This window comes from Xenopus laevis, chromosome 2S, assembly GCF_017654675.1.
Source record: "Xenopus laevis strain J_2021 chromosome 2S, Xenopus_laevis_v10.1, whole genome shotgun sequence".
NCBI lineage: Eukaryota > Metazoa > Chordata > Amphibia > Anura > Pipidae > Xenopus > Xenopus laevis.
In genome coordinates, this window is record NC_054374.1 from 75,318,080 (window position 1) to 75,345,352 (window position 27,273).

At 37.7% G+C, this 27,273-nt stretch overlaps 1 protein-coding gene across 2 annotated transcripts in view; it reads right to left on the minus strand.

Moving 5' to 3' along the window:
- Positions 1-323: 323 nt before the first annotated feature.
- Positions 324-27,273, minus strand: part of fhl3.S (four and a half LIM domains 3 S homeolog) — a 50,075-nt gene continuing 23,125 nt past the window's right edge. For both annotated transcript variants that reach the window (XM_018248253.2, XM_041584011.1), the window contains exons 2-6: positions 10,266-10,439; positions 9,034-9,208; positions 3,467-3,636; positions 1,679-1,865; positions 324-1,301 (exon numbers count right to left, since the gene is read on the minus strand). In XM_018248253.2, coding sequence (XP_018103742.1) covers positions 1,150-1,301; positions 1,679-1,865; positions 3,467-3,636; positions 9,034-9,208; positions 10,266-10,421 — 840 coding nt within the window. In that variant the 5' untranslated portion in view covers positions 10,422-10,439 and the 3' untranslated portion in view covers positions 324-1,149. The remainder of the gene's footprint in view (positions 1,302-1,678; positions 1,866-3,466; positions 3,637-9,033; positions 9,209-10,265; positions 10,440-27,273) is intronic.

Genomic DNA, 27,273 nt, shown 5'->3' on the forward strand with positions numbered 1-27,273 from the left:
TATCATTTTCTTTACTTATTTATACATTTTCCCATCTCCAATTATCTTTTTAATCAAAGTCTGAACAATGTCTGAAAAAAACCCATTTTTAAAAAGAAATACACTATAATCAGCATGCACATTAGCTGTCTTCCTTCCTTAAATAAGGGCCGCAATTGCCACCTGTTTTTTCACAGAATGAATGACCTCACTAATTTAACTCCACACTGCTTTTATTTGGAACAAGCTATTATTATTTTGAACACTGCTATTATTTGGAACAAGCCTCAATTAATGATTCAGTTACACAGAATCAGCAGCATGCATGTCATGACTGTTGGATCTGTTCGTTTTCTATTACTCTACTACACCTACTCGTAAATTATTTGCCATGTAGAAAATTTCTACCACAAACAGGGATTGATCAGGTTAGTGATGTCGGACTGCTATTATTCTGAACACAACTGTATTGCAGGGGAGACAAAATGCAGGTGTGTATACGATTACCTAATGACACAAAATAACACATAAAACATTTGAAATCAACACCTGGGCTTAATACTATAGTGTCTATATGTAATAGAAACAGTTTTCTGAAATTATATCTGAAAGGTATATAACATTGTCATCCATACATATGAGTAAAATCTAACAAACAAATACCATCGCATTTTAGCTCTTTAAATAGTAGCACTCCAGTTGCATAAAGCAAATCGTGCCTGGAAGCAGTATAACTTAGCATCACTATGCACCATTCTAGGCTTCTTTTCAATGATGACACAGAATTCCCATGCCTAACTATTAACACCGTTTGCTTTCACAGTGCAATCAAACAAGATGAAAAAAAAAAGAAAAAAAAAAAAAGAAGGAAATTAAATTACAGAGCATTTTTCAGGTGATTACTCAGCAGCATAACCACCCATTACCTCAAAAAAAGCTAAGACAGCCTACTACTAGCTCCAATCAACATCAACAGACACATATTGCTGGAGTTCAAAGCCATAAAAACAGATATAAAAATCACTGTGCAAATTCTAAAAGCCTGTTCTATAGGAAATAGGTGTATTTTCTTTTTTTGCATCTTGCAGTTTGTTACACAAGAAGCCTGTAACACAGGGCTGCAGGCCTCTGGCAGAGAAATGACACACCTTGACAACAGGCTCAATTAGATTATAAATCACTGTTACATGCACGGCAAAGAATGTCCTCATTGTCTGGGATAAAACCCTTCCCCACCAGCGAAGTAGAGCAACGGGAACAATTGAAGCAGCTGTGATGCCAGTGTCTCTCTTCGAAGGAGACATACTTAGCTCCCCCGAAACCTGGGGAAAAACAGCAAAAACAAAAGGAGTATTTTATAATTGCTATACTAAATGAAAGAAAATATCATCATTATATAAATCAAGTACAAACGAAGAAAGGGGTTGCAGGCAAAGTTTGGCAGCAATCAGCTGGGAGACAAAGAAGCAAGAGAAACAAAAATATATATTAAAAAAAGTATTTTTCAAAATTATTGTTTTGACAGAAAGTTTAGAGATATAACAGAAAAGTGAACATCCACTTTATATTCTTTATTGGAGCTTTCTATCCAGTTCCAGCCTTAAACTGTTTCTAAATTGCTACACTCCCAGTGACATGCCTTAAACGCCATGTTTAAACTATACTCTTTAAAAAGACAGCTGCGTTTTTAAGGAAGTACCTGTGATAGGCTTAGTGCACCCTGCACATTTCTTGGCATAGAGGTTCCCGAAGCATTTGACGCAGTATGGCTTTTCATCCTGGGAAGTGAACTGCTGCCCAGCCAGCTGGGTTTTACATCCGGTGCAGACAAAACATTCCTTGTGCCATGGCTCATCTCGATAAGTAACCCCTCCTTTGGTAAGAGACTGCATAGCAAAGGAAGATAAAAAGGGTTAAAAAGCTAAATGCTATGTTTACCAACTAAGAATATTCATAGCAGCAAACAAATATTTTCCCATCAAGCAGTTTCTACTAACAATTGTCATATTTCATGAAAAGCAACACTAATCGTTTCATCCATAACTACTGCCCTGTTTTCAGCCTATTAGAAAGCAGGCCATTTTGTTTATGGTCATTCCCAGAAATTAAATGGCTTGTCACCGCTTCACATAGAAAATCATGGGCAAGGCTTTACCTGCGACAGATGCAAGTGGTGAAAACAACTTGCTTAGACTGAAGGCAGAGTGCTTCCCACTTTTTTTAATATGTCAGTTAAGCACATTTTAAGACTGTGGTTCTAATGGGCCAACACTAGTGTTATGTATGCATGATATCCATTCCCAGCAACACTGGGGGCAACTTTAATATAGCTTTTGCAAACCCGCAAAACATTTAGCAACCACTTCCAACTGTGGAAGGAAGATTGTAAATTTTATAGTTTTGCCCCAGTGTGAAGTACAGGTAAGGGACCTGTTATCCACAATGCTTGGGACCTGGGGCTTTCCAGATAACAGATTTTTCCATAATTTAGATGTTCATACCTTAAAGGAATAGTTCAGTGTGAAAAGAAAAACTGTGTAAATAGATGCTGTGCAAAATAAAAAATGTTTCTAATATAGTTAGTTAGCCAAAAATGTAATATATAAAGGCTGGAGTGAACAGATCTCTAATAAAACAGCCAGAATCCAACTTCCTGCTTTTCAGCTCTATAACTCTGAGCTAGTCAGCGACTTGAAGGGGGGCCACATGGTACATTTCTGTTCAGTGAGTTTGTAATTGATCCTCAGCATTCAGCTCAGATTCAAAACCAACAGATATGGCCCATGTGGCCCCCCCCTCAAGTCTCTAATTGGTTACTGCTTGGTAACCAGTCAGTGGAAACCAAGAGAGCTGAAAAGCAGGAAGTAGTGATCAGACTGACATGTTATACTTCAAATCACTCCAGCCTATATACATTACATTTTTGGCTAACTAATTATATAAGAAACATTTTTTATTTTGCACAGCCTATCTATTTAACCAGTTTTTATTTTTACACTGAACAATTCCTTTAAGTCTTCTAGAAAGTCATGTAAACATGAAATAAACCCAAATAGGCTGGTTCTGCTTACAGTAAGGATTATTATATTTTAGTAGCTATCATGTATAAGGTACTGTTTTATTATTACAGGGAAAAAGGAAATACTTTTTTAAAACTGGATTAAATGGACTCTATGGGAGATGGCCTTTCCATAATTCCCAGTTTTATGGGTAATGGATTTCCAGATAATGGATCTGCTACCTGTAGATGTAATAAAACTTCTTCCGGATAGTTTTTTTGTTTGCTCCAAAACATTGCGACACCTTCAACACTTTACAGTGGGCAATTAAAATTAGCGATGCAGTAACTGTCTAATGAAAAAAAAGTGTACTTTTTTTCGTATGTGAATTGTTTTTGAACTTTTATTATATTTCCGAATGCATTAGTATTATTCATGTTCAGGTATCACAGATAGTCAATTATACAAAATTAAGTTGCACTACTTACCTTTTTGCAGTGTGTACAGCGTGGGGCTAGCTTGTTCTCATAACAAGGCATACAGTAATGGTTCTGGTTCTCTGGGATGAAAGAACGGGATCCAATTGGTTGCTGGCAGCTGTTGCAAATAAAACAGTGTTCATGCCAGGTCTGCCCATTGTATTCTAATTTGCGGGAGCCTGCAGAGAAAACATTTGTCTGTTTTATTATCCAGTCAAGCCTGTTAGCCTGTAAGGCATGTTTACATATAAAATATAAGCAAGGAGAAAGATTTCAAGTAAAGAAAAATAAGCTGCACAGGGAATTATTTGGGTTCAATTTGTGGCTAAAACAAATGGATAAAATTATAACAGTTAGGTACTTTCCCATATCCCCCCCCCACCCCTCGACAGCCTCCAGGCATGATAATCTTTGCTAATGAATAACCTGATATAGAATAACCTGAGAACCTCTTTGTATTACTCAACATGTGGCCCGACCCACTATTCTCTTTGCTTTATGTAATACATGCACCCCTATCTGACCTCGAACTACTTTTATATTTAAGATGGTTTGGGATGCATCACTGCCACTATCATCCGAATTGACACCTAGAAATTACTTAAGGTTATGTTTATTCACTTATATATATTTTTAACCAAAAGCCGTCACATGGAAATATTAATATTTAATACTAGAGTCTGTAGTCTGCCACTAGGTGGAGCACAAAGTGCAAATGAATAGTAAAAAACATCATGCTAAAATCCTTGGAAAATAGCATTGCAATTAAACTAGATCTCTCAGCCTGTTCTTTACTCCTCTAGAAAGATAATATTAGGATGGTACCGGTATGTACTCAGAGTAACTGGCATTAAAGGCAAGTTTAATTGTTGCTAAAAGTTCCAGTTACACCTAGGGTTATCACCTAGCTGGTATTTTGTTGGCCTAACTGGTTGATGTGCCCAATGTTCCACCCCAAATCCCCACTTCCAGCTCAGCAGCTTTCTTTCCTGCCCCTTTATTCCCCACCCTACCACTGAATCTTAGCTCCATTGGCCTGATCTGTTCTCTGTCCCACAATCTTATATGATAACCCTACCCATTTTATATCATCATGCCTCTTGTGGTCCCCTCCCGCACCTATATTGAGGAAGCCAGAATTTTTTTCAGAAGAAAGGTGGCAACCCCTTAACAACTGATACATTTGTCTACGTTATACTTCAGGACTATCAACAGACTAAAGTAGGTAGGTACAGACCATGTTATGGTATCTATAGTCTATGGTAGGAGAATGCAAGGCTACTGAACTCTTCAAGTTCATCCACAACAAAAATATATACAATTTTAAGCAGAATACAATTGAGTTTAATAGATGTATATGTTCTGTTTTATTAAATAAAGGATACAACAAAGCACTGGAGTCTCTCTGTGCTGACAGAGAACTTTATCAGTGATTCCCTTTAGAATACATCTGTTTTCTAGGAAAAACCCAGCTGAGCAGGGTATAATTGAAACATTTATCATTCGAGAAAGCCTTTAATCCAGTTTTGCTGTCCATGGAAGACTTTGCCTTTTTCAGGGAAGTCCAAAACCCCAAAAAGAACCAACCAATATCTCAAACAGTGAAATACTTAGGGGCAGATTTATCAAGGGTCAAAAAAATTCAAATTTCTAGCTATATTTGTGTACTTCGGCTATCGAAAAGGGCAAAATTCGATTTGAAGTTAATAAGAATTTGACTATTCGAATTTTGAAATTTATCATGTATTGTCTCTGTGAAACTTCGACTTCGACCTTTCGCCATCTAAAACCCGCCGAAACCTATTTGGAGTCATTTTGTGCTTGAAAAATCAAAGTTTTTTGGGGCAAATACTTTGATTCGAATTTGATCGAATGCACTAAAACTTCGATTGGAACGATTCAAATACAGCCTATCCACCCTAAGTTAACAACTTTAGATTATTTTTAATAAATTTCGATTGGTCTTTTTAGATTCGAATTTCAAATTATGGGAGTTAAAAAAAACTCCCATTACTTCGAATTTCGACCCTTGATAAATCTGCCCCTTAATATTATGCACTTAAAATTAAAGAAATCCAAAATTAAAAAGCAAACCATCCCACAAAAAACAGTGCTACGACATATATTAGCAATCATATTTAAAGAAAAGGAACACTAAGATGCAAATTTGCTTCATAGTAAGCAAAATGGATACCCTATTTAAAAAATTAACCAGCAAAAACACAGCAGGGGATAGTGACACTGCCATTTTAATCTGCTCCTATGTGTTTCTTGCATGGGCTTGATTTGAGTGCATTTGCAGAATATTCATTTTTCATTAGTGTAGTGCTTATGTGCTCAACCTAAGCAAAAATAGTGCCATTGCACTCCCAAGTTTTCCATTCAGTTCATTTTTTACAGAAGAGGTAACCTGGTGAATGGTTATCACTTGCCTTGTAATATTCTTTATAACCAAGGCAACACAATATTCTATAAAATGCAAGAAATATTCATCTACTACTCTCCACCTAAAAAACCTATGACACAATTCACTGTAGACTTTGCAGTTATAAACATAAATGGTTTTCTCTAAATCATAAAACAAGCCAGAAAGACCATAAAAATGTATGAAGTTTGCATGGTGCAGCATGTAGGAACACTCTCTCACGAGGCCTCAGCTTGAAAGGCAGCAACATACTGTATCTAGCAATGGTATGCAGCAACCTTTACAACAGCTAAAGTGAAGAACCAGCAGACATGAAATAATATGCTGTTGGTAGAGTGGAACAAGAGAGACACAAACATGCATTCCAGTGACGGCCATCTTCAATATCAATATTTGCTCCTTTTTTCTGGTCACGTCCACTTCCGATGATGTCATTTCCGGTACACAATGACAGCACTTCCGGTTTTACTCCCTTTTTTTCCTGATTATATCTACTTCCGATGATGTCACTTCCGGTTTATAACGACAGCACTTTCTGATTCTTGATGGTCAGCGGGTCCGGGTTGCAGAGAAGGTATTTGCGGGTCGGGTTGCAGGTCCAAGCGGGTAAGAATGCGGGTTGCGGGTGCGGGTTGCCGATTGCAGGTCGGGTCCCAAAAAATGGACCCGCGCAGGACTCTATTCCATGCCACACTACTTTGAGCCTCCCCTGCTGTGTTTTACTAGTACGCACCCAGCATAGTACATGCCAAAAGGAGGTCCCGAAATGTAGATTCTACAATTGTTGGTGTTTGGAGAGTTTAAGTAGATGACCAAGATAACAATTGATGATTGTATTGTACATAGTACAGTGGAATTAAATGACTTCTCCAAATTCTTACAAGTCAGATGTGAAAAACAAATTAACTGACCAGCTGGACTTGAATCTAATAAGGACCACAGTTTACAATGCAAAGAAAAACTGTGCATTTTTTTAATGGTTTTATTCCCTTCATATACAGTATGAATTCAGTGCTCTTGAAGGGACAGATAAGTAAATAGCGCTTGATCCAGAAAGACTTTGAACTGAGGAAGATGTGTGCTTATTAAAGGACATGTCAACTCCCCTAACACAAATTTTATCTGAGAAACGCCTTTTAGCATGATTTACATACCGACCACTGCAGTCCTTGACAAGTAATCCGTTAAGAAGCACTGTTGTTTTTCTCTTCCGGCTGGTTTCCAGCACTGTCAGCCTCTCTCCCCCCTCCCTTAGGAATGTGTGCTGTAATTTGGCGATACGAACATGCGCAGTTCACAAAAAAAATCTAGCACATGCGCAGATGACTGTGTTTAGCGTCGGCAAAATAATCAAGCTGCATTAAGAGTGACCTCTGAAGACACGCCTGTGGCTTAGTTCAGCCAATAGATAAAATAGTCTTTTGTTGTTGCTATGGGCGCTGTATTGTGCCGTTTTAACTCTCTGCTCCGCTGCTGCTAGCCCATATTTCATCTGACTGCAGCGAGGAGAGCAAGGGAGCAGAGAGATTAACTATTGCACTGCCAAAATCTAAGTAAGCTATTTTTAAAAAAGGTCAGGAGGATGGGGCTATTGGCACATACGCATTGATATCAGGAAGAGCGCATACAGGAAAAAATGGCCGCCGGGTTAGTCAGTGCGCAATGGTTCAAAGAATGCGACGGTGCAGGGAAACTGGAGCGCTTTTCAAAGCGCAACTAATGCGGTTCACATGGGGCTAAGGTAGGCTACACAGGGATACTAAAATAAAAAAGCGGCTTGACTTTTCCTTTAAATTAACGATTTGTCTGTCAGATGAAAGGGAATAACTGTAATGTTGCTTCTTCATCCCTATATCTAATGTATGTTCTGCTGAGCAAGCTCAGGTACTTTGGCTCTGAAACCGTTTTTGACAATTGATTTATATAACATTTGTTGATTTCCTATGGACTTTGACAATTTAGGGATGTGTTTTTCACAAAGTGTTTATTCTTGCACAATGCTTTACTGTTTTACAAGGCTATGGTCTTTATTACAACCTGAGTGAGTGACTCAGATTGCCAAGTAATTTAATTGTGCATCAGGGGAGCCTGGGTTTGGCTGCCAACGTAGGTAATCACTTAAAGGGATACGGTCATGGGAAAAACATTTTTTTTTCAAAATGAATCAGTTAATAGTGCTACTCCAGCAGAATTCTGCACTGAAATCCATTTCTCAAAAGAGCAAACAGATTTTTTTATATTCAATTTTGAAATCTGACATGGGGCTAGACATATTGTCAATTTCCCAGCTGCCTCAAGTCATGTGACTTGTGCTCTGATAAACTTCAATCACTCTTTACTGCTGTACTGCAAGTTGGACTGATATCACCCCCTCCCTTTCCCCCCCCCAGCAGCCTAACAAAAGAACAATGGGAAAGTAACCAGATAACAGCTCCCTAACACAAGATAACAGCTGCCTGGTAGAGCTAAGAATAACACTCAATAGTAAAAACCCATGTCCCACTGAGACACATTCAGTTACATTTAGAAGGAAAAACAGCAGCCTGCCAGAAAGCATTTCTCTCCTAAAGTGCAGGCACAAGTCACATGACCAGGGGCAGCTGGGAAATTGACAAAATGTCTAGCCCCGTGTCAGATTTCAAAATTGAATATAAAAAAATCTGTTTGCTCTTTTGAGAAATGGATTTCAGTGCAGAATTCTGCTGGAGTAGCACTACTAACTGATTAATTTTGAAAAAAATTTTTTATTTCCCATGACAGTATCCCTTTAAGATTAGAATACATAATACACCTGGGTAAAGTTCAAAATTCAAACAAATAAATAAATTACATTATTTAAATGACATCAAAAGCTTAGAAAATAGGGATTCTCCTTCCAGAAAAAGAGGTTCATTCTGTGCATATACATCGATATCCAGATTTTGTGCAGATACATCCAGATATAAATCCAAAACCATCTACTGCTGGACTCCATGTGTGTTAAGGTTGCCTATGATGGATGTGAAGGGCAAAGCAAACTAGGATAATGTTGGTTTAAAGCAAGTTTTTAGCAGTCAGTGCTAAGGAGGTCACTCACAAGCAACATATGAAATATGGAATTTGTCATAAATGGAATAACTGGCAAGTGAAACATTTACCACTTATACTGTACCTGGCATGACTGTTTTCTCACAACTGATGCACTTGGAGGAGAATTCATTGCTGTAACAGTCATTACATAAGAGTTCCTCATCCTGGCATGTGAAAGGCTCATCTGCCAGAGAATGATCACAACGAAAGCATCGAAAGCAATGCTCATGGTAATGGCGATCTTCGTAATACAACTCCTATAAAGTGCAAACACAATGACATCAGAGAGACTTGGGACACAGAGTAACTACTGGGAACAGAGTTACAAGTGAGTTAGCTGTAACTAAAATCCAACACATCAATAATGAAGCCACAGTCCAAAATGATTTATATTACTTAAGTCCTAAGAAGAGTGCGACACGGGACTGATTTTTGGTCTTGCATATCAGCTGACTCACAGACACTATGGGGCAAATTCACTAAAGGGTGAATTTTCACCAGAGAACGATTCATCACTTTGTCAGGCGCAAATTCGACACCACTACACTAATTCATTAAAATGCAATGTAGCGCTACTTCGTCAGCGTGAGCATTTCATAGCAAGCTTCGCTAGCGTTCATTTCTGCCGAAAATTCGTTAGTACTCTTACGCTTTGGTCAATTTGAATAGGGCGGGTACATATATGTCGTATAGATGTATTTATTAGACAATCTTTAATAGTTAGAACTGAAGGCAATCCGACTTTAAAATATGAAGAGGATGTAGCTTAATTTTATCAGTTCGCCAGTTATAAGGTGGCGAAGAAAACTCAGGGAGTGACGTTCATTTGCCTGTGCGAAAATCTGCCTGGCGATACTGAGCAAGTGATGGTCTTTTTTGCTAGAGAATTGTCCTCTACGCCTTTTAGCAAATTGGCACTGTCCCAGCGAATTGTATTTATGGCAAACTTTCGCTAGCGACGGCCACTTCGCCATTTAGTAAATCTGCCCCTATGTTGGCCTGAGTAAGAGTATGCATTTTGGTGCAGAAATTCTCTCCATGTAACAGCACAATTCTAAATAGCATGCAAAGACAATGTTATAGTAAAAGAGGTTTCTAAAGTAGTAAAAGATACTTTTAGTTTAGAGGTTTAATTTAGTTAATTAAGTACTAAAATCTACCCTCTTGTTCATATGAAGCACTGCTCTCTCAAAAAACCAAGAGCAATAAATGATAGAGATGTGTCCTGTTACAACTATAACCTGGATTATTTAGTGTCAGGTGATCAGTGAAAGCCCGCACAAAAGTCAGCTGTGTTCATTAAGCATTACCTACCCGACAATCATGGCCAATAAGTTCTTTACATTCATCACAAGTGTTGGCAAACAGGGAATCATAGCAAGGAATACAGTAAGGACCCTCTTCCATCTGGATATACTTGCGTCCGTACAAGGACTCCTTACAACTATCGCAATCAAATGGTTCACTCATGTCTTCTCCAGGGAGAGCCTGTAAAGAAATAAACACTGGGTCACTATTTCAAAAGACTCATGGGTTGGAATTCTAGGAATTTAGCAATCATTTGTGATGCATTTTCAACAACAGAGTGCAAAGGGAATTGCACATTTCTTAGCATCAAAATACATTAAAGGAGGCTATAAAAGAAACCCACAAAGAAGCCAGCTCTGGTGCGATAAATGATAGACTTTGTATTCCACGGTAAACAAGTGGCTGCATAATCTGCTTAATGAGGGAAACAAACTATTTTGGTTTGTGGAATTTGGTCTTGGTCTTTATTCTGCAGACTGCCAGTAATATAAAGCTGATGCACAAAGTATTCTTGGCTTGGTTTTTATTTTATTGGAACCTGTTAAATTATGTCAACTTGTTTATCTAAACAGACTGGTGGGGTGAACTGGTGTTTTGCTCCAAAATGTGCAAGTGGAAGGAATGGCTTTAGGTTATGGGCACACAGGCTGTTGGCTCCGGCTGTTGTTATCCTGTGTATTTTTGCAAGCTGAGAGAAGCAGATCTGCTCAGTGCCCCTGTTAATAAATCTAATAGGATTGTATTGTCACCAATATGGATTCATGCAGCTTAGTTACCATCAAGTACACGTTATTGTAACTGTGCATTACAGTATAGAGAGAAAAAGGAAATCATTTAAAAAAAAAAAAAAAAAGAATTATTTCATTAAAATGTACTGCGAGAGTATGTAATTTGGAGCTTCCTGGATATTTGGCTTCTGGATTAGGTATTCCATGCTTTTAATATATTTACAAAAAAACAAGTCTTTTGGCTATATTTTATTGTAATACTATAGTTGTCAACACATTCTACTGTACAATGATATTTGCATGGGCTACCTTCAAAAATGATTGACTGAACAGCAAATTGAGGTGTTCCACCTGCACTCCCTGTGCTTCCCTGTGTACCCTCTTTAGAAATTACAGATTCATCCGAATCATGAAATGTGTCCAGGGTTGTCTGCAAGATACCAGTAGCCTGATAATTATTTCTTTCCTACTTACAAAATGTACAGCACATGCATATTAGTGGTATCCAAAGAGATTATTCTGGTAAACTGTAGGCATTCACACCTATGGGACAATGAATAATTTTGAAGTCTCTATGTGAATTGCTTGGCACAGTGGAATGGTGCATGTCACTGAAAGCTTTTTATTCAGAAGCTTTCCAGTTTGCAATTTCAGCAGTCTGGTTGATAGGGTCCAAATTACCCTAGCAACCATGAGCTGATTTGAATAAGGGACTGGAATATGAATAGGAGAGGGCCTGAATTGCAAGATGAGTAATAAAAAGTAGCGACCACAACACATTTAAAAAAAATAAATAATGAAGACCATTTGTAAAATTGCTTATAATTGGTCACTCTATATAATGTTCACTTAAATGTGAACCACCCTTTAAAGCTAGACTAACAGACTGCCAGAATGTATTTTTTTCATACAAAAGACTTTCCATTATCTTGTCCTTCGTGTCTTACTTCACTATTCCAAAGCCGAATGGAAGTCATTCTCTCATTGGACCCTGCCAAGTAACTTGTCATATGTCCCAAACAGCTAAAAGTTGAACAGGATACTCATCTCAATAAAATGAGAACTTGGGGAGTGCTGGCAGGCGTTGCCCACAACAGAATCCGTATTTATTGCCTGCCCTGGGCAGGGGGTAAGAAAAGGGCTGCCATGCGCCATCCCCCAATGCTGCACTCTACACCCATTACCAGATTTCCCAAGCACTAAGGTCACATATTTTTGGGGACATATGTAAATCAAGTGGCATATAATATTTAGCATTGCCTGTATGATGATAGTGACTTTAAAAGACACATTTTGTCCTCATTAAATCAGTTTTGTCCTGGCATTTAGAGCCGATTTACCTTCTGGGAAACATACTGTATGAATCATAGAACAATGGTTATGTGTTTAATATAGTTCCTGCTTATAAACATTGCCTATGCACCTGTCTCAAAGAGCCTTTGTTTTCTCTCCTGAAGCAGAACACAGAGGCAGCATTTAATAACACAGGTCTGATTCACTGGAGCCCTATCAGAGTAATTCACACAAAGGCTGGGAAAGCAATCTGTCTCCTACAGAATGATATCTACTATGCAAACAGTTGTGCAAACACCAAAATCTCTTATCACATTCAGTTACAACTTTAAGGGTTGGGGCAGACGGGCAGATTCGGGGAGATTTAGAATCGCCTGCGCTAATGCACTCGCGGCACTTCGATTTCTGAGTGCATTAGCGCAGGCGATTCTTCATTCAAGCAGGCCGAAGGCAGATGGAAGGTAGTTTGGGGAGATTGTTACCCCGCAGAAGAGGCGATTAGTCGCCAGGCGACTAAATCTCCCTGAATCTGCCCGTCTGCCCCAACCCTAAAGGTGGCCATAGACACACAGATCGGATCGTACGAATCGAGGATTCGTACGATTTTCGGATCGTGTGTGGCGTGTGCCCACATCTTTCGCCCGGCGGAGATCGGTCGTTTGGTCAGGTTTGATTTTGACCCGACCGATCCCGCCGGAGCTCATGGCACATCGTAATCTGATCGTTCGGCCATACGGCCGAACAATCAGATTACCCCCGATATAGCCATGCCTGTTAATGGCATATCGGGGAAAGATCCACTCGTTTGGCAACATCGCCAAACGAGCGGATCTTTGCATCTATGGCCACCTTAAGGGTGAAGACACACAGAACTACTAGTAGCAGCTACTTTTTGTGGCTTCAAAATACCTTGCCATAGACAATACTGAAAATTGCCTCTGCTAAAACTCACTTAGTGTCTTAGTAAAGCCAATTATCACTATTGTCTATTTTGTAGCCATGACAAGTAGCTGCTACTAGTAGTTCTGTGTGTCTTTGCCCTTAAACATCCACCCTTTTAACAGCAATCTCCCAGCATTATGAAAACACAAATGGATAAATATATTGTCAACATGTATTCTTCTGATGCTATAATAAAACCTATAGAGTCAATTTTCATTTTAAAGGAGATATTCAGTATAAAAAATATGAATGTACAAGTGCGTCATACTAATTTAGATATGGAAGAATTGTGCTTTAAAAAGTAATTTTTCAGGCTGATTTATGGAATATTTCTGCAAAAACCCTAATAATCCCTCCCTTCTCTTCCACTTCCTGCTCCCTGAATTCCCAGGCTGTGCAGGGGAGCCGGCAGCTCTCAACTCACTGCACTGTAGGACAGGAACCAATCACCAACTAGCAGGACCTGATAGGGAACTGAAGCGTGTCTGTGCTTGTGTGACTGCAGGGCTGTGATTGGCTATCCCCCCCTCCCTACTGTGCTTCTGGCAGGAACCATTAGGACACGCCCACCCCTTATTTGAAACACAGACAGGGACCAGAGAGCATCTATAGGGAGCTCCAAAAAAGGGGCTATTTTTAAATATAATATTAATTTGTAGCACCATGTAATAACAACACCATATATTACTTATAATTGCCTACAAAATTAGGTTTTTTTTCACGTATCCTATAATTATCCATTAATACAAAGGAGTTACTCAGAAAAGGCAAAGTTTGCCCAGAATCAGTAATCTTGAACAACCAGCGAAATATTTGCTTTCTTTATTTTATATATCAGTCCCACAGCCCAACTGTGTGTTTTTAGTACAGGTCTGGGGGGTCTTCTTGGAGAGGTTGGTGGAAAGAACGTGGACTATGGTTATTGTTTGGCTATCCTTTAGGGTCAAGTTCCATTTCATTGTGAAGTTGTTTGTAGATAATACAACATGTACAAGAAATAGCTTCCTTACCCTAAATGTGTCCTGATATGTGACAGCTGATATAACAGCTGTTATCTACACAACTGACATAAGAAGCCTGTTATTTGCTTCTCCATTTGCACAGTGACATATCACACAGGCAGAAGTTATGTGGGTGGAAAAGGACTTGGTTGTTCTCATAATGCCATGCATACGCTAAGCATCCTAACCTAGTTTTCCATTGCTTTGAGGTTCAACCCAGGTTAGTGGAGTCAATAAAAAATAACAAGTTCCTTTACTGAAGTAAAACAGCACACTCTTTACTTTAATGCTGTAATTAAATGCAGAAATAAAGGGTAAAACATTGTTTCTCCTAGTCTACTGACATACATTCATGCATTCCAGAAATTACCATATTCTGCTATGGATGGAAGCCATGAATCAACCAAAACTAAAATAATAAAGCACACATAGGTTACTGTTTTTAACCACTGTGTTCCCTCTGTGTCCTATTCCAAATCTAGATACTTCTTTGTCTGTTCAATGCATACAGGAACACAGAAAATAGTATATACACACAGTCAGCCTAAAGAACATTTAATTCTTAGCTTTTTGTCTTGTTGGAACATTGTGACTCGTAGCTAGTAGTTTTTTGTAATCATCAAAATATGCAGATTTCTTGGAACTCTGTCACAGTTAGAGGGTTCTCGAACAGTTAATTATGTATTAAAAGGTGCTATGGGTCTAGTTACCTATCAACAGATTGCATTTACTGGTCACCTGTTTAAATGAAAACATCTTATTGGTTGCTGTGGGTTACAGCACCTGGGCAAACTTTGCACCTTTAACTACAAATTTATCGAGGTGATATATCAAGGTTGAATTAGAATTTTTGCCACAAATTGGGGTTTTTTTTGCACAAAAACTCAGTTTAGGTCCATTCATTGGAGGACACTGTGTGGAATCTGTTTAGCTTTACACTATTAGCATGCACACTATTGGCTGACCAGAGTCCTACTGTCTGGCATGGGCAGCCTCTTCACATTCCTGATACTTCACTCCACCACCCAAAAGAAAATTCTAAATAATACAACGAAACCACGGAATATCTTGTTTAATAGTTAGGGATGCACCGAATCCAGGATTCGGTTCGGGATTCAGCCTTTTCAGCAGGATTCGGCCGAATCCTTCTGCCTATGCATAATTTGCACATGCAATTTAGGGGCAGGGAGGGAAAGTAGCGTGAATTTTGTCAAAAAACAAGGAAGTAAAAAATGTTTTCCCCTTCCCACCCCTAATTTGCATATGCAAATTAGGATTCGGATTCAGTTTGGTATTCAGCTGAATCCAAAATAGTGGATTCGGTGCATCCCTATTAATAGTAGAGATACTGTAGTGCACTGTGAAAGAATACAGTACTGTGAAATTAAATGGTATAAGGACTGGGAAGGGTACGATTTCATACATATCTCTGCTACAATAAAATGGTTATAATACTAACATATTTAGGACAATATGTTATGGCGGTCTAATATTATGTGTCATGAGAAAAGTAAACAAATTGCCCTTTTCCTGAACAAAATTATTATTTTTTATATAGCTCTTGAATCAATGCTGTGACAGATAATGCCTGTAGTTTGTGCAGCTATTTGTGGCACTGCTAGAGAATCTTGTATATAAATGAATGAGATCTGCACTTCTTAACTGCTACAGCTTTTTTTAAAAATTTCTCAACACTTCTGCATTTACTCCAATAATTGACTGCAAATCCTCTATCCTCCCACTTCTGAATTCTGCCAAATTATTACAAAAGTTGATAATGGCAGATCTGTGAGGTACATCTTAATTTTTTTCAAAATAAACAAATTACCTTACAGCTTCTGTCCCCTTTGCTAACAACCATATACCCTTTGTGCAATCCAAAACTGATGGTGCAGCTCAAACAGACATGTCACCAATACAGCATGCTCTGCATAATATGTTCCGTCTTCTTTATTAAGCCACAGGCAACACAATGCGAGTTTAAACAGCTTGGCTAATTACAATATATACTCGAGTATAAGCCGAGTTTTTCAGCCCCCAAAATATGCTGAAAAACTCTACCTCGGCTTATACTCGGGTCAAGCGCAAAAACGGTCGCCGGCCAAGAATAGTCGCGGGCATCCAAGAATAGTCGCCGACGTCCAAGAATAGTCTCCAAGAATAGTTGCTGGCATCCAAGAATAGTCTCCAAGAATAGTCACCGGCATCCAAAAACGAGACGCTGGCACCTCCAATGGGAGCAGAAACCCTCAATTTTTCGATTGAAACTTACCAGAAGCTGCTGCATTTCTAACCCTAGGCGTATACTCGGCTTATACTCGAGTCAATAAGCTTTCTCAGTTTTTGGAGGTAAAATTAGGTACCTCGGCTTATACTCGGGACGGCTTATACTCGAGTATATACGGTAGTCAATTGCTGTAAAATTAACAAGTGTAAAAGCTGTGGGGAGCACTGCACAGACTGTTCTGTCTTTCAGACACTAAGATCATTGATATCAATATTACTATTGATATTATTACTACAATAAAGATTTCTCAGTTAAATATAGAAATATTTCATATATACTGTAGAAAGTAAAGTAGAGTAAAGAAAACTCTTTAAGACATTTTCTGTTGTAATGCCTCACTGTAAGGCAGAAAAATTACATGTAATGATGTGTTACATGTAAAAATCGTTCTTGCTTTCTTATCTGAGTTAACTGAATGAAGTGCCACATTTTAATGTGTGTGGGTATAAAAGATGATTCATCACCAAAGTCATAATTACACCTATCTGGAGCTTCTACATACAGCGAAAGTTTTTTTTTTACAGAGACATGTTTGTGTAGAACGGCAAACTGATGTCTAGAGGATGAAAGTGTATTTCGTTGTTAAAAAGGAAATGGATACAATCTATTACAGGTCACAAAAGAAACCTACACTACAGTCAAATACCAATTTTAAGTCCCCTGATTTTAAGTTTTCCCGGATTTTTTTTTTTTTTTTACAGTCCCTTCTAATGGATTTCAGTGAGAGCATTTCCCAAATTTTAAGTCATAATTTTACATCATAATTTTGCTCCATTTTCATTAAGAGCCCCTGTTTTTACCCTGTGAATGTTAGTTTTCCTGTATTTTAAGTATTGTTTTTAAACCAATGATTCGATTTTTACAGGAAAAACCTGATTTTAAGTATGTCCATTTTACATTTCCCTGGATTTTAAGTTTTTTTCCCTGGTCCCATGGAAAATGTAATCCTTATAGTGATCCAAGTGTATCAGATAATATACTCACTATGAGTTCAGAGGCTAACTAAACATTCATAGTGTATGTAGGGTCTTCTAAATACAATATATATCGACCTATTGATACATGAAACGTAAAGACAGATAGATCGTTTGATCTGTCTGATGTATATTAGGTAAATGCCAAATTACTAGCACAAAGCATAACGGGAGCCAGCCCCATATCATATTTTGTTTAGTAGTGGAGAAAGTAAAACATTGTGTAAGGAGATGGTAAAGCTGTCATTTGATTACATGCAGAACATTGTGTAATTCTGTGACACCAGTGATACAGACATTACCAACAATGTTAGCTTTCACACAGTTTTCTAAGGAAGGGCAAAACATTGCAATATTCTTTTAGAGAGGTCTCAATAGTGAGCCACTAACCCATAGAGCTTACATAGGTAGAGCTTTCAGGTGTGGCAACATAGGACGATCAAGTAACCAAAGTCCAATATATTTGTAATAGTCATAAACCACAGCTAAATAAGGAGCGCCTTCAATTGTGCAATAAAGTACTTAAAATGTCTACAGATGGTCAGACATGACTCTTGGCTGTTGGCAGTCAACTAGCCCTGTTGTCAGCTCCAATCATCATTGATTGTTGTCTATTGGCTCCCTTTTAGGTATCAGTTGCACTGATTGGATAATTTCACTGGTCGAGGACTATGAACCCGTGGATGCAATGAATGGCACTGCGTGGGTTCACCATGTGAATCACTTGGGTGGCTAAATCAAGAAAATATTCTCATAGTTAATGACCTGGCCAAATAAATTGATGTTTTTATGCACTATGGGATTTGGGATCTGGCAGTATTCAGTATAGCATAAAAGGTACCCAGTTGTTGGGCAGATTTTCTGGTGCTCTGTAGCAGCTGAATTAGAACATGGAGAAGAAGATTGAGCCTGGGGTTAATAATCTAATTGCATTGAAGACCTGTGCAAAGCCTTTGGAAAAAAAACAGCATCTATGGCCAAATCCAGTCCTCCCCAATGGAATTTACAGCATGTATGCTTCGCTATGGCTATAAAAATTATTTTGATTACATGTTAAAATTTGCCCAACTGACTACACAGCTGTCTTCAACCATTATAACAGACATTTATTCTACATGGAGTACAGCACTGATGCAATGAAACATTGTTTAGGTGCAAATATGTATACTTTAATTCATGTTAATGGATAATTACAAAATATATCAAAACTTTTCTACAAAATGTATTGTAACATGTAAACAAGCATAACAGAGATGCCAAGTAAAACTTGCTTTAATTAAAATTTGGCAAATTCCTTGACTTTTTAGGCCTGAAGGTAATAAACAAAAATTTAAATATTACTCGGGCTGACAAGAATACTTGAGTGATTTAGCTTGACATAAGTTTAACCATAAATGTGAGCAGCTGAATTAGGCCCTCTTCCAGTAAAAGCAAGCCTAGAGGTTACGATAAATCAATACAGTTAATCCACCCAATAAACAGTCTCAAAACAAATAACTGATGGTGTAGCACTAAGCTGTGGCGACACTGATCCTTAAGAACTCTCTACTTGTTATGGTAAAGGAGTAGATCAGTGGCTAATTCATTGAACTCGAGGGAGGCCCGAGTTTCCTGTTTCAACACCTTGGGCAAGTCATTTAATCTCCCTGCTCTTCAAGCTCTTTAAACTGTATTGTGTAGGAACTCTGCATGTAGAGCTGCATACATTTACCAGAACTATGTCAGTACAAAGACAACAATAATAATCTAGCACCAACTAACTCCCTACTACAATAAGTAACACTTTCTGTATTGCGTAGGCACTTTCAATAAAACCTTTAACAAAAACCTAAATTTAGTTTGAAAAAATGTCTTTCACCATATTTTAAAATGCTACATTTTGCTTCTAATTTTTATTATTAATAAAAAATCTTGAGGCAATATATTCTGCAGTGCTGCACAATAATATAGTAACACAAAAACAGCTTTTTCTTCAATAAAAAAAAAGGATATGCCGTTTTTTGTTAGAATCTTGTACATGGACCTTAGGCCCAGAGACACTTTGCTGCACTCATGAACTGCGTTGCATAGGTTGCTTTGTTTTTTTCCAGTGACCATCACAAAAATACATCAGATGCTTTCAGGTGATTTCTATTCAAAGCTCCAAATAAATGAAATCTATTGAGCATTACCTTGCCACATGACCCACAAAATGGTGGGACAGCAAAATGATCAAAATCATCAAGTGTGCTATTTCCCTAAAAAGTCTGGTGGGTCATCTGCTTACAATCGTGTGATAATTTTCTGATGAGACCCAGGCTGTCTGAATGCCACCTTCAAAACCCAATAATTGGTATAGAATTGTGCCCCTACTTTTAATTAACATTGTGTGTTGTAGAAGAAAATGTCATTAAATGAAATGGGGGAGCCAATTATGCATCCCAGAAGGATAACAATCCCTGAATCTGAAAACAGTTGGGACATGAAATACAGTACAGAATTACATGCAGCACAATTTTTAATTTACACTAAAATTGTTATTTATAAAGTTAACTTAGCTTGAATAAATGTTTATATGTTAAGACATTTTATTATAGCCCAATTATAGAGTCCATTTCCCAACCACAACTATGGTAACAAGAAATGTAATGCAAAAATGTGCCTCATTGACTCAAAATAAGGGATACGTCTCATTACATGTGTATGGGAAAGGCATATGGCACACGTATCTGCTGCAACTGTTTTTCCCCCAACATTCTTTAATGAAAGGAGTTAAGTTACACAGGAATGAAGACAATAGTACAAGTCAATCACCACCACAATGAATGCTCACATAATATTACTTGGCAGCTGAAAAATCTGTTAACTGCCATCATATTTCACAATTACCCCTCTGGGGGTCCTGATACAAAGGAATTCTGATCTACACCATATATCATTTCACGATGTCTCCAAGTTATCTCCTCCTAAATAGATATATTGCGGGTAACATTTTCTACATGTGCTTCTCTGCTGCCATTTGTTTGGTCTTGTCCTTTTTTTCCATGAGAACAATGAGTAAAAAATAATCGTGGTTTTATTATGTAATATTGTAGGACCCCTGTTTGTTATTGTTAATTGTTGTAATGTGATGTATACACTGTAACTAGATAGCTATATATATATATATATATATATATATATATATATAAAATCGATGCAGGGATCAGCACACTCTAGTAAAGGTGCATTAAAGTGTTTTTATTTGTAACACAACATTGTCCAACGTTTCGGTCCCACCTGGGGACCTTTATCAAGGATGATGTGCTCTGAGTGAACAATAGTTTATCATCTATATATATATATATATATATATATATATATATATAAAATATCAAAACAGGGGGGTTGTGGGAGCACTCTAAAGGCTTTAAAATATATATATATATATATATATATATATATATATATATATATATATATAAGTATAATAAATGCTATTGCATTTGTACCCATAACAGGGGTTATTTTGTTACAAAGTTATGATCATAAAATTGATAAGCCACCATACCACGTCAAGGTAAACCCCCGACGTGGTACTTTTTCGAAGTACCTAAAGACAAGCGGAAGAGCCCTTCTGCCAATTGCAGAATGGCTCTTCCGCTTGTCTTTAGGTACTTCGCAACTTTTTCGTTATTTGTGTCCAAATATGCCAACCCATCCTTGGTATGATATGAGGAAGACTGGTGTTCGGGCCCCCTGTGGTATATTCACTCCTTCACATAAAAATCTTTTTGCCCAGTACAATATTGTACCGACCCCTGTCGTTTCATTTTTCTTGACTTTATTGTTATTATTTTTTATTATTATTTTTCATCATAATTTTACATTATTATATTTGCATCAGTCTTTGCAATTTCCTTTGAATTTTCATTGTTTCCGGTAGTTTTATTTTTTCATTTTTCATTCTTCATTTTTCCTCTTTTTTCCTCTTTTGCCAATTTTTCTATTTTTTCTATTCCTTTTACTTACTCTACTTTTTCTTTATTGTTCTTATATTTTCTCCTTTTCCAGCCTTTTCGGCTATGTGTTTGTTGCTTGCATTTTGTTATCTCTTTGATGCCACTTTGCCTCTCTGTTCTTACGACAGTATTCGTTTCTTTTTCGTCTTTCTGGTTTGTGGCCTTAGTTTCCGTTCTCCCTTCTATGCCTACCATCATACTCAATTGATGTTCTTATACTGATATACCGATATAGAACCACATTGTGTTTAAACCCTCTAGCTGTTTCTCCCTGCTGTCTATTATGTTACCATGCTTGATTGACATATGAGCAATGAATATTTTTCGAAACAGTCTTAATGTCTAATTCCAAAGACACTGCTCAATATTATATTGGCACAGTGGTATCTAACTACTCTGAGCGCATCCATGCGATGGAGCGGCTCTGAATTTTGTTTTTGTTAACTATTCTCATTGATATTAGCCCCTGCGTTTGAGTAACCGCTTTTAAAGTATTTTTATTCGTTTTGCCTGATTTTTGTTCCTATTTATTAGTTCTTTTTTCTGTCCTTTACGTTAGTTTTTTTCATTTATCATGTCATTCACTCGTCACTTCCTCTGCCTTCGTTTTGCTATTTGTTTTTTTTGATTCTGTTCCCGCCACACTGTGTATTTATTTCCGTTTGTTTGACACAGTTTTCACTTTGAGAAAGGCCGTTTGTGAAGGAGGTGAAGACGGCTTAAGTTTGGAGCCGAAACGTCGATAATAAAATAAGTTTTTGATTTTTACACTTTATGCAAGACCTGGTTGTGCGGTTTATTTGCAAATTTGATATTAATTAATTAACCAGCACCTAGGCGTTGACCAGAACTTGGGAGTGCTCCAGATCGTGATTTTGTATATATATATATATATATATATATATATATATATATATATATATATATATATAGTGATGAAATTCATTGCTCTGAGGAAAGAATGTTTTCCCTAGACCCTTCCTTTAAATTTAAATTGAACTGTGTACATTTTAACTCAATGCTCTTTAATTTTGGGGTCTCATTCTGATGAATTAACACATTTAATAAAGCATTAATTGCTTTGATAAATATGTCAAAAATTATTTTTCGCTCTCATGCAGATTCAGGAAAAATGTGAATAACTGTAAATATAAAGTATGTATAAAAGTACAACTACATTGCTTTTAAAAAGACGTTTACATGATCTATAAGGTGTCTGAGAAAATTCTGGAAGAATTCTGAGAAAAAAAATGATTATTTTGTGAGCTATCTGTACTTTCCTCTTGAGATACCTTCCCCCTTATTCAAGTGTCTGAGCCACCACTGTTATTTTATTATTACTAGAAAAAGAATGTCACATATTGGTTTTTCATGTTATATTCTGACCTTATTGAAGATTCAGTGTCACCCTCTGGAAAAATGCTCTTAGTGTGGGGTTCATTTAGCTACAGATAGAAATACTGTAGAACTCTAAACTTTGGTAAGGAATTCCTATCCCCTGCTACCAGCGCTGGCCTCCCAATGTTTCTATCCTGCTGATCTGCCAGCACAGTATTTTGCTTGGAGCCACTCAAGGCTTCTTGTTTGAGCTACAGATTATTTTGTTTGACCAGCTCCCATGGTGTTTGTAATGCCTTTCGGGTCTTTTCCACTGTAAGCAATACTCTGCTTTTATTATGTATGTTAGTCAGTGACCCATTGCTGAACCCAGCTATTTAAGTTTTTTTGCCTGTAATGCTGAGATTCTGTATGGACTTGTGAACCGATTAACACCCTGAACCCCAGAAATCAAGGATGCATATTCTGAAAAACATAAAAAGTTTTGGGTTTAACCCCAGCTTTGTTATACAATATTTGTTTATGCCCGCTTTGTTTTATTATTTTTATTTGGCTTGTGTATAATAGTTTTAGTATCTACGACATCAAATAAGAGGTTTCATTTACTAAATTGGGAACAAAGTGATATCTTGCTAGTCATTCAGTCAAGCAAACTGTGGAGAGACAAGAAACTCTATGCTTTGCTTGCCCTTTACTTCCTAGCAATGCTGTACGCAGCACTTTATTCATAATTACATAATTATGCATACAAACCTAAATCTGAACATCACAAGGCCCTCAATGACTCCAGCCTATGTCCAATAAATAATTGTTATAATAGAAAAGGCTGAGAGAATGCATCTGTTCAGACTCTATTTCTGAGTAAAGTTTAAAACTCCTAATTCTGATATATGCTCAGTATAAGGAAAATGGCATACCAGGAGATTAATTGCCAGTGTTAAACCTCTGCTCCTGCGGGCATCTACTCTCCTGTAAAAGCTCTTCCACCAGCAATAATGTAAATTGCTGGTGGTAAAACCCATGTGTCGCTTCAGTGTTCTAAAATGGCTAGACGCTTCCTCTTGAGGCAAACTGCTTAGGCAATGGCCTAATACAGTAGCATTGGTTACTTGTAAAGGGAGACTTGTTGAAATTCACATTTGTGTATTTTTATTTGAAGGGGAGTATCCATTTGCTCTGAAACTGCCTTTATGTAGCCAAGGAAAAATGGCGGAATGCTAGTATGGCTATAAGAAGCAATAACCTTTGAATAGAACAGCTTTTAGACAGACATAGAAGCACCCTTGTTTTATTTATGTAAAAAAAAAGTCATGACAACACATGCATTGTTCGAAAATACACTATTTGCCATTTTAATGTCCCTTTAAGGCCTGCACAGAATTACGCAATTTATAATACTGCCTTCACAATGGAAACAATGTTCATCTGCCCTTTATACTACCACAGGGAGCTTTGAATATGCTGCTTGTAGATAGCTAAATATAGGTTTGGTTATTTCCTATGGGAACTATGCTAGTCCTTTAAGCATGACATACTTGAAAACCTATTTGTAGCCAGCTACAAGTATCAGCTGCAAATCTCGCCTACTCGCTTCCCATTTGCTCCTGCACCATGACAAACAAGCAAAAAGTTTTGATTTTTTTCTTATTACATGGAGCTGAAACGACAAGCATTATATTATTAAAATGGTAATACCAGAGATGCCAACTTCCGGAGAACCAAATCTGGATGATTTTTGGCCAAAGCAATCCCCTGGCAACTCCTCTGGCATAGATCCTGTAGTCAGGGCTGCCATTAGGGGGGTACAGGGTGTACTGTATTCAGGGGCCTTAAGATGGGAAAATTTGATTTGTGAATTAAGAAAGGGACGGAGCTTGTGGAGAGTTTTGGATGATCATGAGGCGAGGAGGATTTTATTTTACACAGGGGCCCTATTTTACTTATTGCCAGTGATTACCTATGGTACCCCTCTCTTTTGTGGGTATAAATATAATTGACTGCCAAAGACTCTGTCAGTTTGTAAGGTCTGATATACTGTCCTGTTTTCAGGTAAAGCTTAGTCAGCCTTCCAATAGCTAGGCTAGTGGGCAGCATTCAGGACCACCTAAACCCCAGCCTTGTGACTAGGATGAAAATTATAATCTCGATACCAGGGGATGACAATGTAATATAATGCATGAATATATTTAATTGATGAACAATATTATTACTAATATTAGTACTATAAACGTTATGAAACTACACAGAGTATATAGTCTATCTACATTTTCTACACTACCATTTCTCTATTTCTCCAGGTAACAATCACATTTAAAATACTTGTGATCACACCATGTTATTTTATATTTAAACAATGTGCAAATAAGGACAAACTCACACAGACCACTTTAATGCCTCTCTAAAGCTTGCTTAACTCCCAGCATGTGTGCAAGACTCTAGCACTTGTGCATGATGACAAACACATAGCACTGGCAAAGTTCAGCAGTAGTGCAGACCTACTACACATTGGGACTATGTTAACTCTTAAAATGAACCTGCATGAGTGTAATCCTATGCTGAAACAGATTTGGTGTATTAGTTGCCCTTTAAATGAGTGATTCACTGGCATAATACAAAATCAATCTAAAATAACATACTACCGAATAAAGAATTATAATGCACGTCACATTTTTGGCTTTGCCCTCTGCATTTTCCTGTTGCTCATAGAGTTAATGATATGGTTGCTGTTGGAGTTGCCAAAACACATGGTAAAAAGTAGTGAACTTCATCCCTCTAGCATGAGGTCACTGTGAAAAACACTGTGATTATGAGATGGAAAATATAACGGCAGAGAGAAGAGGAAATAAAAGGGTTCTTAAGAGGGGCATTCCGCGTTAGAGGCAGATGAATCACTCAGGATTATTTATGGCAGGTAGTAAAACCCCTCTTTTGCAGCACTGTCAATAAGGGTTAAACAGGTTACCCGCAAATGATATCTGCTGGTTGCTATGGGTTACTGTTCCTGAGCAAATTAAGTGCCTTTTATTACATAACCCCCTTTATGGCAAAAAGCATCCAAACAGATTTTTAACCAAAAATATACAGTACAGTAACTATCTAAAATGACAGCTCCCCGTTGGAACACTCACGGCTTAATTTCATACTGCCATTGGAATGTCAGCACAAGAACTAATCACCTGGAGTGTGGATTTTTATGGATGAGGAGCTGCAAGTCTAATATCACCATGCACAATGCCAATAATTGTCTTAATGTATAATGCAAAAAATAACGTTTGGTGGACCTGGCATCATAGCTGGGTGCTGTCTTATATGGATTGGGGTAGGGACCCACTGAATTGGGGTAGGGACCCACTGAAAGCAATCTTGAGGCTACAGTGTACAGTCACATCTGTGAATATTCCAAGATTCCTACTTGGCAACAGCTTAGGTAAGGACCTTTCATGTTTACCCACACGAATGCCCCTATGCACACAGTGTTTGAACAGAATGACTTTGCTGAGATGTGAGTGGAAGAACTTGAGTTGCCTGAACAGACAGAACCCTAACCTCTAGACAATTAGATGAACTGAATGGCTGTACAGGCTTGACCACCCAAAATCAGTGCACAACTAATGCTCTTGTGGCTGAATAAAATCAGGCCTATCAACAATGCTCCATGCTCCATGTTAGCAACCCTGGTTTTGAAGTAAGATATTGGTCAAGCAGGAGCCCAAACAATTTTGACCATATACTATGTATATATATATATATATATATATAGGAGGCAAATGCAAAGTTGAATCCAGATTTTCTAGTTACTCTTAAAATCATAAGGTCCATGACTATGTGACTATGCATGATTTGGGAAGGGAATAAGTGCACATCCCAACTAGAAGAGGCAAGTGAGTGAATGGGAGCCAACTTGTATCTAGTAAGTTGGTGCTGCTGCTGGCTGCTTTCCTAGACATCTTAATCACTGCATCACAAATTACCTTGTTAGTTGGTTGATGATCCACCAAGGATGATCCACCAAGGAGTAGGCATGATCACGATGCACACCTAACAAGTTTTCGTTTAAAATGAAAACTGCTTCTTGGCTCATTTCACACTTAATAGACTCAGAAATGTCAAGACTGCAGCCCCACCCCATTTTTTTGTAGAAAGCTGACCCATACTGCATGAGTCTCTCTTTGTTAGAAGAACCTGCAAAGTATATTGCAGATCAGACTCCCCCCCCCCAGACATGATGTTGTCCCATTATGATCTACATCCATAAAAGCAGTGTTAGCATTCTATTCCATGGAAAATATGACTTCATTATTATATAGATTTTTGAGAAAATGTAAATTGCTACATTTAAAGGGGACCCGTCACCCAAAAAAGTATTCAAAATCCTATTTTATCACATTAGTCAAGCAAAATGAACTTTAATTACACTATATAAATTATTTGAATCTTGCTTCCTTCAGTCTGGGATTTCAAAATTGTAGGA